Here is a 12,570-nt window from a genome sequence, read left to right on the forward strand (position 1 = left end):
TACCTCGGTCTCCAAGCAGTTGTCTGTGAACAGCCCTGTGTGCTGGGACAAGGGAAAGGAAATCCCAAGCTGTGTGTCTGGTGAAGGAGAATGTGTCTCCAGCTCTTCTGTGTCTGTGGAGCAGACAGAAGGTGCCTCTCAGCCTGTGAGGGTTGAGAATAGTGCAGGTGTCCCAGACGGGGCCAGCTTTAGCTCCATTTGCCCGATTCCCCTGAACTGGTCCCTGTGCCGGAGGGGGCCCCGCACTGGCCAGCAGCGTCTCTCCCGGAAGCAGCAGCTGTTGCTGCTCAGCACCAAGACAGCAGAGGGCTGAGGCAGAGGCAGCCGCGGGGGTGTTGCAGGTCAGGAGGGGAAGAAGGCACATGTGCTTTGCAGCCTTACCCCCCCAGCACTCACCTGGAGGAGACGCCGAGGGGGCATCTGGTCCAGTGGGAGACAGGACTCTCTGCAGTGGACCTCACTCAGCTGAGCAGCTGCTGGGGCTCCCAGCGATGAGTGTCTGAGCCTGTGATTCCCGGCAGGTTTGTAAGATTGGGTTGGTGTTGTGGTTTTCGTGGTGTTGCTGTTTCAGGGTGAGTCTGTGCCTGCCTGTGTCTGGTTCAGAACTAAAGTCGGGATCATGTCATGGAACCCAGGAAAAAAGCCCCCAGCCGGTACCTAGTGCTGTGAACTCCAGGTGAGAGAGAGAGGGAGGGTTGGAGGAGGAAATCAAATACAGCAAGGGGGAGAATGCGAAAGATCTGCAACACGGCACGGCAGGCTGAGACTTATCTCCCTCCCCAGAGGGGAAACTGAGGCACAGTGTGATCTGATTCCCCTCTCCAAATTATTTTGCAAAGGAAGGGGACTGGGGCTCCTATCCAAACCAGCTCCCTTCCCATCAACTCTGCTTTCCCTGCTGCAAGACCACTGTAGGGGCTGAATATTTCCATGTAACTATGGCTCCTTTGTTTGCCCTACAACAATAAATTAGACGGGCTTGGGGGGGGGCTATTCCCCCCCCCAAAGCTGTGTGGATATTAAGGTTTTTTGGGGGGGACATGATAATATTCCAGATCAATCAAATGCCCAGCTCAGCTTTCTAGCCATCCAGGAGCTCTAGGGCAGGGAAGGAAGGTGCTCTTGGTGCAGAGTGGTCGCAAAAGGGTGAATTTAGCGGGGGGGGGGGGGGGGGGTTCTGGTTGAAATCCCGCCTGATGCAGCCATACAGAATCACTGGCAGTGCTGGGAGAGACCAGGAGTGGAAACAGGTGGCCTGGGGGGTGGGGAACATTTGCCCTCAGTCCTGGCTTTGGATGGACTAGGTGAAGTGGTGGGTTCAGTCTAGTCTTCCAGCCTGTTGCTCTCACTGCAGTTTGTGTGGTTTCATCTGGCTCCACTGAAAAGATCAAACAAGCCCAGTAGAAAAGGGAGGTGAGAGAGGTGGAAAGGGTGTTGTAAGGGGTTAAAGTGACCCATCAATGAAAGAGTAAAACCAGAGTTTGATGGGCTTCCTCCCAGCCACCACTCCAGCAAACACTGGGCAAGGGCAGCCCCATTTCCCACCGAGGCTATGGTGAGGGGCAGCAGAGGAGGAAGGAAGCCTCATGTGATGGCAGTCCCCTCCCCCCAAGCACCCACCACACCCCTCTCCAGCCCCAAACTCTGTCCCAGAGCCTGCACCCACCCTCCGCAGTCCCTCCCAGAGCCTGCACCCCTCCACCCTTCCTGCACCTCACCCTGTGCCCCAGCCCAGAGCCTGCACCCAGCACCCAAACTCCATCCCACTCAGCCTGGAAAAGCTCTCCTTGGTCTGGGTCCTAGCCCCTCTTCAAGGGTTGCAGCTGTCTGGAGGTGCTGCCTTCCACACCTTCCCAATTCACACCTCATTCATGCAACAGGCCAATTGGTTACAAAGTGGGGGGAAGATCTTATTCTACTCCTAGCAAAAAGACATTTTTCTTTTACCTTAATTACACTACCTTTGGGGCCTGCTATAACATATTATCAAGGTTCAATCCAAAGTCATATAAAAGTTATACAAAAATGCATAATGCAGAGATTTATCTACAAACTGCACTGATTGACTGGTGTGTGCAGTAATATAGTGACCCTGGGTCTTTGAATGAGGGTTATATACTTGGGGGGGAGGGTGAGGGGGCAAGTGGCAGGTGGGCAAAGAGGCAAGCAGTGAGGCAGCAGGATTCTAAGGCGGGCATGGGGGTTTCTGGCAGGGGAGGGAGAAGGTGAAAGGAGGCGAGTGGTGGGTCGGGGACTGACTAGGAGAGATGCAGCAAGCCAGCCTTGGGGCTAGGGGGTGAACAGGGGTTGATGGTGGGGCTGAGCAGGGAGGGGGTAGGTCCTATTTTTACTGCTGTGATCTGGTCACCCATGTGTGCGGTTTCTTCCTGCCCCCTCCACCCAACCTTGTTTCGGCGCGGCGGAGCCTGGGGAAGGAGGGTTTGTTTCCACGGGGACCGGGCAGCGCTGGGGTGGGAAGAAGGGGGCAATTTTATATTAATAAGGAAATATTTTGTAAATTTTAATAAAATAAACATTAGTGAAGAAAATCAGTTGTACAACTATCAAAACATATTATTTTCCTAATATGGAAGTGCAAATCAGCTAATTAATATATGATGCAATGTATGTAATATATAATTTTGTTATTATTTATATAGTTATGGAAAGTAAATAATATTGAAGAAGTGAAAGGGTTTTTTTTTGTTTAGTCATCCCTGCTGGGGCCCTATCAAAACTGTTCGAATTGGGTCCCGCACTTCCTAAAGCCGGTCCTGGTCCCAGAGTTGGTTCTGGATTCAACTAAAGCCCAGGAAGGGAATGGTCCTAAGTTTGGGTCTGCTGGGGAGGTGGCATCCAGTTAGCATCAGCAAACTCCCAGAGACCAGACAATTCTGGTGCTTGTAGTTTGCCTGTTGCTAATGTGTGGTTGGAAAAGTGTAGCAACTCTGTCTGCTCAGGTGATACCCTGGCCAGGGCACAAGGAGAGCATGAAGGTGATTTGATTGTGTTACCTACTGACAGTTTGACAACTTGTACCAAGAAGGAAAAGATTCCTGAGCTTGTGTGTGGCAAAGGGAAGGAGAAGGCTGCTGACCTTTTGACTATGAAGTCTATGAGTTTGCCTGAAAGGGGAAATCTATCTGATGGGCCAGAGGTGATCCTGGATATGAGTAAGACCCAGCAAGAGTCTGTTGTGGTTCAGAGAAATGCTCCTTTAGAGCAAGCCCTAGGGGAAGAGGGGAAGAGCAAAAGTTCTGTGAGGGGGGAACTGTTGCTTAGAAAAGCTTCTAGGGAAAGGAATCCTCATGGTAACCTGTGCAAGCAGCTTGCTACAGCTAAAGGGTGCGAAAGTGATTTAATCAAGGAAGTTTCAGTTCCTAACAGCCAGACATTTTCTGCTGTGAATGGATCCACTGACTTTCCCTTTGAAAGACTCAGTGTGGGTAGCTTTGAGATCTCAGCTGTTAAGCGCTGAGCAGCTCTATAACCACATGGCCGTGCTGGAACAGGACTGTCTCCATGCTGATTCTGTGAGTGAGCCGTCTGTGCGGCAGGCTCTGAGGACAGATTTGGTTACTGGTGTGTCAGAGCAGAACAGTTTTATGGGTGAATACTTGAGAATGCAGGGAAGAGCAAGCGAACTCTCACTCGCAGCCTCTTGGGATTTGTGGGTGTCTCTGTAAGACAGAGTCCAGCCTTGCAATGGGCAGCAGCTGAAAATCTAAAAGCTAGCGTCTGCGTTGATGCAAGTTACCTGACTGACTGGGGGAAGAAAGACTTGCTAATAGCTGTTAGCACAGAGAGCCCACCCCATCAGCTAGTGAATTCTGTTAAGCAAGAGGAATCAGGGTTTCACCCTTCTGGAGAAAAGAGAGAACTTACTTTTGTAAAGGGAAGCCACAGGGTAACCCTAAAAGGCCCAAACCTCACTGGCATTGAGCCAAAGGTCTGGCGTGACAAACACGACAGTAGATGGACACTTGCAATGGATTTGTTGTTATTGGTAACGGTGCTTTTTGTAACTAACGTGCTGCTAATACCAAGACGTATAAAAATGTACAACGCGCCTAATCGTTTGGAAAATGCCTTGAACACGTTAAGGGGAGGGAATCCATGGGGACACTATGTGAAAAGGCCTTGTCATGCTAACGTTGCACTGTTAGTGACTGCAAACAGCATTAGAACTTTCCACAGGAGAAAGGACATTCCAGACCTGAGGTGCTGTATAAAAAGGGAGACTGAGGCACAAGACCACATTGCTTTATGGCTGAATGCCAAGATTCCTGTACTATGGACATTAATACCGACACTGACTTGACGGTTAGTGGGTTCCAAACATTTGCCAGAGCTGGTATGGCTAAAGTAGCTGTTTTCTTTAGCTCTTGAGAAGATCACATGAAACATACAGGAACCAGGCTGCAGGAGCAGATCTAATCCACTACTGTTCTAGGTTTTACCCTGAGTTTGTAAAGAGATTCAGTCGTGTTATTGAACATGACTTTGACAAACCATTTCTGTTATACACCAATCCTGGCTGTCGTGAGACAGACCCAGGGATGGGGAGCTTTGGGGATGCAGTCAGTGATGTCTGTGTCATCCCTTCCTGCATCAATTTTGCATTCGGGGTGTGACTCTGGGGGAGTCTCCTCTCTATGAGCAGACTGGCTCCAGGGCAGGAAGCTCACACGGCTTCACCTTCCTGGGTCTGACCTTGGAGCATTCAGCATCCTCTGCCCTCCGTGCGCTTCCCCCAGCGAGTCTGCCAGGTGGGGTCCTGGGGCAGCCAGATGGTCCTGCCTCCCAACTCCGCAGTCAGACGTGACTCTCAGCCCAGCTGGGAAAACAGGTTTAATAGACAGGAACATGGTCTAACAGAGCTTGTAGGTACAGAGAACAGGACCCTCAGCTGGGTCCATTCTGGAGGGCAGTGAGCCAGATCCCCACATCTGCCCTCACTTCCGTTCCCAGCCAGCTCCAAACTAACTCCCCCTCCAGCCCCTCCTCCTTTGCTTTGTCCCTTTCCCGGGCCAGGAGGTCACCTGATTCCTTTGTCCTCCAGCACCTTCAGCTATCGCCTTGCAAGAGGGGAGGGCTCCAGACAGTAGTTGCCAGGAGACAGAGTGTCGGCCATTTATGTGCACTGACCCTTTGCTCTGCAACAATTACACTCCCTTATTCCACCACCTAGAGACTTAAGAAATGCTTGGGGAAACTGAGGCACCCACACAGTATTCAGAGGAAACATTACGAACAGTTGCACTTCCTCACAAAGGGTCATGTCTAGGTCACCAACTGGGAGTGGGCAAGGCCCGAGGCCATGGTGGAGGGTACGGGTGTCCCGGGGGCTGCGGGGGCTCAGAGGCTGCCGTAGAAGACCCGGGGACAGGCCTCGGGCAGGATGCAGTGGGCCTCGTGCTCTACCCGCCCGGCAGGGCACTGGCACCCAGGCATGCAGGGTGTGAAGCAGTGCGACTCGATGGCCCCCAGCGGCGCGTCCTTGTTGTAACACGTCTTGGGGCACGGAGGACCGCACTCGTCGAACACGTAGCCCCGGTCCTGAGGGCAGCCGACGGCTGCGGGGAGATAGGTGGGGGGGTCAGTGCAGGGCTCGGGGGTGGGGAGGCAGACCTGGGACCTGCCTCCCCTCTCACGCCAGGCTCAGCCCCAAGGGTGAGAAGCCAGAACTGTCCCCACAGCCATGGGGCCAGCCTGAATTTCCTCAGGGGGTGGGGCTGTGCCCACCACCTGCCCCTTTCTGCACACCCCTGCCCTAACCCAGCCCCCCCCCAGGGGCTCCTCCCAATCTGAGCCAGCCCAGGGCCTGCCCCCCACAGGGTCTCCCCCCTGCTCTGAGCCAGCCCAGGGCCTGTCCCCCCCCAGGGGCTCCCCCCAATCTGAGCCAGCTCTGGGCCTGCCCCCCCATGGGCTCTCCCAATCTGATAGCCCAGTGGCTGCCCCCCCAGGGGTTCCCCCGGCTCTGAGCCAGCTTGGGTCGTGCCCCCCAACTGGTGGGGGTCAGTGCTGGGCCGGGGCTGCGAGGGAAGCGCTGCCCTTCCCCTCACCGCAGAGCGTGGGCGAGCGCCAGCGCAGAGCCAGCCCGGCCCGGCGGCACAGGGTGGCGTAGGCCTCCAGCACATCGCACAGGCACTGGTCGGCACCGGCCCCACAGGCGCACAGGTCGTAGACGCAGGCGGCGAAGAAGGGCTCCGGGGGCACCAAGGGGTGGCAGGGCTCGAATGCCCCTGACTTCAGCACCTTACAGCGGGCATTGGCCTCCTTGCGGGCGCGGTAGCCGGCCTCCTTGCAGGGATCCACATCTCGCCCGTCGGCGCACGGCCCGCCTGTGCCGTTCCCGCTCTGCACCTGCCCCAGAGACGCCGTCAGCGCAGCGGGGGCATTGCCCCCAGCACCCACCCAGCCTGGGCATGGCATCCAACTGGGTCTCCAGGGGCTGCAGGGAGGGAGAGCAGGGGCTGGGGGGGCCATTGCTCCATGGTGGCACTAGGGGGCGCAGTCCTGCAGGGAGTGGGGGGCTCAACAGGGGGCGCTCTCCCCTCGCAGTCAGTGCTGACTCCAATGCCCCTATGTGGCACTAGGGGGCGCGGTCCTGCAGGGAGTGGGGGGCTCAGCAGGGGGCGCTCTCCCCTGGCAGTGCTGACTCCAATGCCCTGGTGTGGCACTGGGGGGCGCTGCAGGGAACAGGGCAAGTGGGGCTGTTAACCCGTGTCCTGGCTGCCTCCTTCCCATGGTTATCTCCCTTCTGCCTCAAATCCCCCCTACTCAGGGGTCGCAGCCCTCATTCCAGGGCACCTGGGGGTCGTGACAGGAATGGTCCTCAATGTGGTGCCCACCGAGGACCGTGGCCGGCGGACGAGCATCTGCTGAAATGCTGCCAACAAGCAGCGTCACTCAGAGGCGTCGCCGTCGAAATGCCGCTGATTTTCGACGGCATTTCAGCGGATGCTCATCTGCCGGCCACGGTCCTCGGTGGCTCGTCATCCGGCACCCGCCAGATGAAAAAGGTTGGGGACCACTGCCCCAGAGGGATGCCGAGAGCTTCCTCTGCTGGTTCAGTCCTGGGTGGCAATGTGGGCGTGAAGGGAGCTGGGCTGCAGGGTGATGGGGTGAGGGGAGCCAGGCTGGGTGGGGCAATGGGGGGGGAAGAGCTGGGCTGGGGGACGATAGGGGGTTAGGGAGCTGGGCTGGGGGATGTTATGGGGGAAGGGAGCCAGGCCGGGGGGGGAATGACAGCGGGGAAGGGAGCCAGGCTGGGGAGATTATGGGGGGAAGGGAGCCAGGCTGAGGGCAGCCATAGGACCCATCTCTCTGATCCTGGGGCGACCCCGCCCGGCCCCCGCTCACCCTCCAGCTGTTTCCGAAGGTAGCCTCGGCACGGGCCAGCTGCCCCGAGCGCAGGCGGGCGTCGTCCTGCGGGTGGCCGTTGAAGTCGCCGCACAGGCCGCACGTGTGCCCCTTGTAAGTGCCAGGCACACTGACCTCCAGTTGCGAGCGCCCGCTCCACAGCACCTGGGGGAGAGGGGAGATGGGCAGCACCCCGCAATGCAGGGCACAGAGCCCAGCCAGCTGCTGGTCATGTGCCGCTCTGCATGCCAGGCCCAGGGCTGGATCGGGCACCGCCAGGAGGGGTCTGCAATGTCTGCGTGGCAGCACCGTCCCACTGGCGCAGCCTGGATTGGGGGCCCGGCGACGGCACCCCAGTGGGCAGGAGGCAGAGGACCCCCACGCCCAGCTGTTACCTTCACCCCGATGTTGGTGTTGAGCAGGACGGTGTTGGTTTGGTGCTCGACGTAGAGGTGGGGCTCCTTGAGGAAGGGCAGCGTCACCACCTGGCCGTCCACCTGGGAGGGGAGGGCAGGGGCTCAGCAGGCACCACAGGACACCGGGGTCCCACTGTGCAGCCTGGCTGCCTCCTGCCTCCAGGTGACCTCCCTGTAACCGCACCAGGGCCCTGCCCTGCCCAGCACGGGCTCCAGGTGACCTCTCTGTAACCAAATCAGGGCCTCGTGCAGCACGGGCTCCGAGAAACCTTTGTGTAACCTAATCAGGTCCCCGCCCTGCCAGGCACAGGCTCCAGGCAACCTCCCCATAACCGCACCAGGGCATTGCCCTGCCCAGCACGGGCTCCAGGCAACCTCCCCGTAACTGAATCAGGGCCCTGCCCAGCACGGGCTCCGGGTGACCTCCCCATAACTGCACCAGGGCCCTGCCCAGCACGGGCTCCGGGAAACCTTCGTGTAACCGAATCAGGTCCCCGCCCTGCCAGGCACAGGCTCCAGGCAACCTCCCCATAACCGCACCAGGGCCTTGCCCTGCCCAGCATGGGCTCCAGGCAACCTCCCCGTAACTGAATCAGGGCCCTGCCCAGCACAGGCAACGGGTGACCTCCCCATAACTGCACCAGGGCCCTGCCCAGCATGGGCTCCGGGAAACCTCTGTGTAACCGAATCAGGGCCCCGCCCCACCAGGCACAGGCTCTAGGCAACCTCCCCATAACTGCACCAGGGCCCTGCCCAGCACGGGCTCCAGGCGACCTCCCTGTAACTGAATCAGGGCCCCGGCCAGCACAGGCACAGGGTGACCTCCCTGTAACCACACCAGGGCCACACCCCACCCAGCATGGGCTCTGGGCAACCTCCCTGTAGCCGAACCAGGGCCCCAAGTTGCCCCGCCCAGCGCGGGCTTCAGCCTTGGCTCCACCCCAGACAGTGGTCGGCAGAGGCTTGGGGTGCAGCGGGTGTCCGGCCCGGCAGCGTTGCCCATCTCACCCTGACCAGCCAGTCCTGCAGCAGCTGCACCACGGCATCCCCAACTTGCACCGTCACCTCCTTGGTCCAGGCCACGCCCGGGCGCCCCCTGTTGTCATTGGTCACGTGGATGCTGTGGGCAGGAGATGGGCCCAGGGTCAGTAGACCGGGCTGTGAGTGGGGGGGCTTTCCTCGATGGGCTAGGGTCAGAGCTGGGAACAGAATCCAGGAGTCCAGGCTCCAAACCTCCAACCACTAGAGCCGGGGAGAGAACCCAGGAGTCCTGGCGCCCAGCCTTCTGCTCTAACCACTAGGCACCACTCCCCTCCCAGAGCTGGGGATAGAACCCAGGAGTCCTGGCCCCTGCCCCCAGCTCTCACCACTAGTCCCCACTTCCCCCCCCCCGGCACCTGTCCCTGGGGCTGTTGCCCATGTCAGCCATGCTCCTCTCACCTGAAGTCCCTCCCTTGGCAGTCCTGGGCCAGGACGTAGGTGCAGGTGCCCTGGAAGTGCAGCAGTCGCCCGTCAAAGGTGCGGTAGTGCGGGTCACCGAAGGCCAAGCAGGTGGCGGGGCGGGGCAGGCAGTGAGGGCAGCACATGCCTGGCGTTAGCGCGGGTGTCTCATCCTGGGTGCACAGGAGCCGTTATGGGTCTGCGGGTGCCAGCCTCTGCCCCCTCCTGTCCCTGTAATGCCCACGGCTGACTGCCCCTCTCCCATCCCCCTCCCGGCCCTGTCACATCTGCAGCTGGCTTCCACCCTAGATGCCCAGCCCCCCCGGCATGGCTATGGGACACCCTGGGGTAACGGGGTGGCACAATGACTCTGGCAATGGGACACCACTCCCACCACAACAGCCAAGGCCAGTCCCTCTGGGGCCCCTGACGCGCCCCCCCATGGGCTGGAGGGGAAGGCCAGCCAAGGAGCTCGACCAGCGGGGAGAGGGAGGGCAGGGTCTAGCCGGGCCCCTGCCCGACCGCCCCACTCACCGCAGCACAGGTGGTTGGGGGGCAGCGCTGACTCCGGCAGTGCACCTCCCCGGAGACGCAGGTACAGGTGGTGCAGGTGTCCACCTGCCAGTGCTCGCTGGCCTGGTACCGCTGGCCCTGGTAGGAGCAGGAGCCGTCCGGGTCTGGGGGCAGAGGATGGAGCCAGCACTGTGGGGACTCCCCAAGTCCAGAAGACAGTGGCCTGGGGGCAGTACTGGGTTCTGACAAGGTGGCAGGACTGGCACAGCGCAGGCAGGAGCACCAGGTCTGGCCCGCCCAGTGAGGGGCCGGTGTGCCACCTGATAGTGTGAATGCAGAAGGCAGCGTGGCTGGTGATTTGAGCAGAGCACATCCCAGTACTGGCCCCTTCCCTGCTCTGGGCCTCAGTTTCCCCATCCGAGGTGTAAGGTGGACACTGGTCAGCCTCACCACAGAGGCTGTGAAGTTAACCCCGCTCAGACTGGCAGCAATGCAGCCAAATGCGCCGTCTGTGCACAGCCCCTCTAACCTCTTCTGTGCTGCCCTCCGGGATCTGCCAGCGAGGGGCTGGCACCAAACTGGGCACCCCTCCCCTCCTCCAGGGAACCTGGCATTGTGGAGTCACTGGTCTGGCACCCCTCCTCTCCTGGGACGTGGGCCCTGCACCTGGCCAGCCCACCAGGCCAGATGAGCCCACCAGATGGGCCCACGGCACCCACTGCACACCAGGAGCAGCTCCTACCTTGGCACTCGTAGCAGCAGGAGCCGGGCATCCGCACCCTCCGCAGGCCGCCCTGGCACTCCACGGGCTCACACTCTGCAATGTGGCACTCCACGTGGCCCTGCTGCACGGCAGACACCAGAGAGGAGGGGGCACCCGGGCCCTTGGGCACGGCACTTGGCAGCGCTCTGCCCCTCTCCCCCCCGCCAGGCATCCCCACGGCACAGAGGGCACGGTAGCCAGTCTGCCGAGAGCACGCCTGCTGCAGTGGGGCTGCTCCGTCCTTTGCACATGGAGACCCCTACCGTCTGCCTTCCAAACACATCCCTTGGCCTCGCAGGCACACAGGCGGGCACACCCCCTCCCAGTTCGGTACCGCGCAACCACTGGCCGGGACGGGGCAGCCCAAGCAAGGTGCCACACGGCCTGTCCGGGGATCTCTGCCACAGAGCCAGGACTCCTGGGTTCCCCTCTCTGCCTGGCACCTGGGCAATCGCTGGCTGGAGGGAGAGGGGTAGGGACACAGACACGCCAGGCTGGGGGCAGGAAGGGAGCCCCCAGGGTACAGATGCACCAGGTGGGGGGAGGGGACGCCCCAGGGCACAGGCGCACTGGGATGGGGTGGGGGCTGCCCTGCTGGGCCATGCCAGGGCTTACATTACAGGTGCAGCTGATGCAGTCGTCCTCGCTGTCCGTCCAGCTCTCACCGTCTGACACCCGGCGCCCTCCAGTCTCTATCACGCACTCTGCAAGGGGGGGAGGTCTCAGCCGCTGCCCCAGACCCACGGGAACTGGCACTGGGAACTGCGTGGGCAGACAGCTGTCCTGTGACCAGCTGTACCAATGACAGAACAGGACGGTTCCCGGGGGGGGGCCACATGATGGGATGGGGGGGATTCTCACACAGTCAGTCCTGTGCTGACTGGTACACAGACATCACTAGGCTTCAGAGTTATCAGCCCTGGGATGGGCGGGGCTCAGAGCTAGTGCTGTGCTGTCTGTCTGCAGGGATGGGTGCCTGGACAGACAGACCTGGGGGAAGCTAACCCAAGGTCACTGCCTCGGGGTCCCCCTTGCCCAATTGGTTTCTGCTGTCCCAGAAGGGGCAGCTGTCCTATGACCAGCTCCAAGCACCTCAGCCACAGGGCTCCGTGCCCAGCTGAGAAAGGGAGGGAGCTGCTGCCAGGAACGCAGGGATCCCCAGATCCCAGCCCCCTGCTTCTTGGTACCATGCTGTTCCCCCTCCCCTCCACAAGGAAATGTGCACTGAGGTGCCCATCGGCAAGGCCTCTGGGGACGAGTGGGCGCTGGCCATACATCACCATCGCAGACGGGGCAGCAGGCGCCCTGGGGGGTGAACTGCTCAGTGAGGGGGCAGCTGAGCTGCGGGCAGCCCTGGCGCACACACACCCAGGTGAGATCCTGCAATGAGAAGAGCGAGGGCCGGGATTCAGCCATGGCACAGGTGCCAACCCAGGACAGGGCTGCGGCATGGGCACACACACCTGGGATGGGGCCACAGCACCCCCTGCACACACACCCCGGGGGCGGCTGTGCATACGGAGGCCAGCGCCAGGAGCTGAGCACCCTGACACCATGCTCTCTCGGCCAGGCCTGCTGCGAAGGGGGTGAGAGGGGAGGGGTGCGGCAGGGGAGCCATGGGGCAGATGGGCTGTGACGTTATTGATATAAACTGGGACCATACAGAACATGGGTTGCAACCAGGGTTCTGTAGTGGCACCAAATCCTATGTAAAGGGGGTCATATAAGGTGTCTAAGACCAGGTTACGGGTTACTGGTTATGCTGTCTGTATGTCTGTATCATTTTCGTAGTTGAAGTTATGAATATTGGCTGTATACTGTCTGTATTTCAAATTGGTGCTGCAGTTCTGGGAAACACCCCAGACAAGTTGGTGTCAGCTCAGCTTAGCCTGCTTGATGGCCCATTAAGGACCATTAGCTACACAATTGACCCATTGAGAGAAGGCGAATACGCCTTGTGACTCAGCATGGTGGGCAGAAACTGGCCCATGTGACTGCAAACTCCATTTTGCTGTAACTTTCCACAGTAGGAACAAAGGAGTGTTCTTACACCTGGAAAAGTCTATATAAGGC

General features: G+C 59.7%; 1 protein-coding gene across 1 annotated transcript in view; it reads right to left on the reverse strand.

The window, feature by feature from the left end:
* Positions 1–5,357: 5,357 nt before the first annotated feature.
* Positions 5,358–12,570, reverse strand: part of KCP (kielin cysteine rich BMP regulator) — a 63,763-nt gene continuing 56,550 nt past the window's right edge. Inside the window, 10 exon segments of the mRNA XM_075063427.1 lie at positions 5,358–5,576; positions 6,066–6,366; positions 7,366–7,530; positions 7,761–7,862; positions 8,790–8,901; positions 9,222–9,394; positions 9,756–9,898; positions 10,477–10,579; positions 11,113–11,201; positions 11,778–11,877. Coding sequence (XP_074919528.1) covers positions 5,359–5,576; positions 6,066–6,366; positions 7,366–7,530; positions 7,761–7,862; positions 8,790–8,901; positions 9,222–9,394; positions 9,756–9,898; positions 10,477–10,579; positions 11,113–11,201; positions 11,778–11,877 — 1,506 coding nt within the window. The 3' untranslated portion in view covers position 5,358.

Source organism: Chelonoidis abingdonii, chromosome 1 (assembly GCF_003597395.2).
Source record: "Chelonoidis abingdonii isolate Lonesome George chromosome 1, CheloAbing_2.0, whole genome shotgun sequence".
In the NCBI taxonomy this organism is placed as follows: domain Eukaryota; kingdom Metazoa; phylum Chordata; order Testudines; family Testudinidae; genus Chelonoidis; species Chelonoidis abingdonii.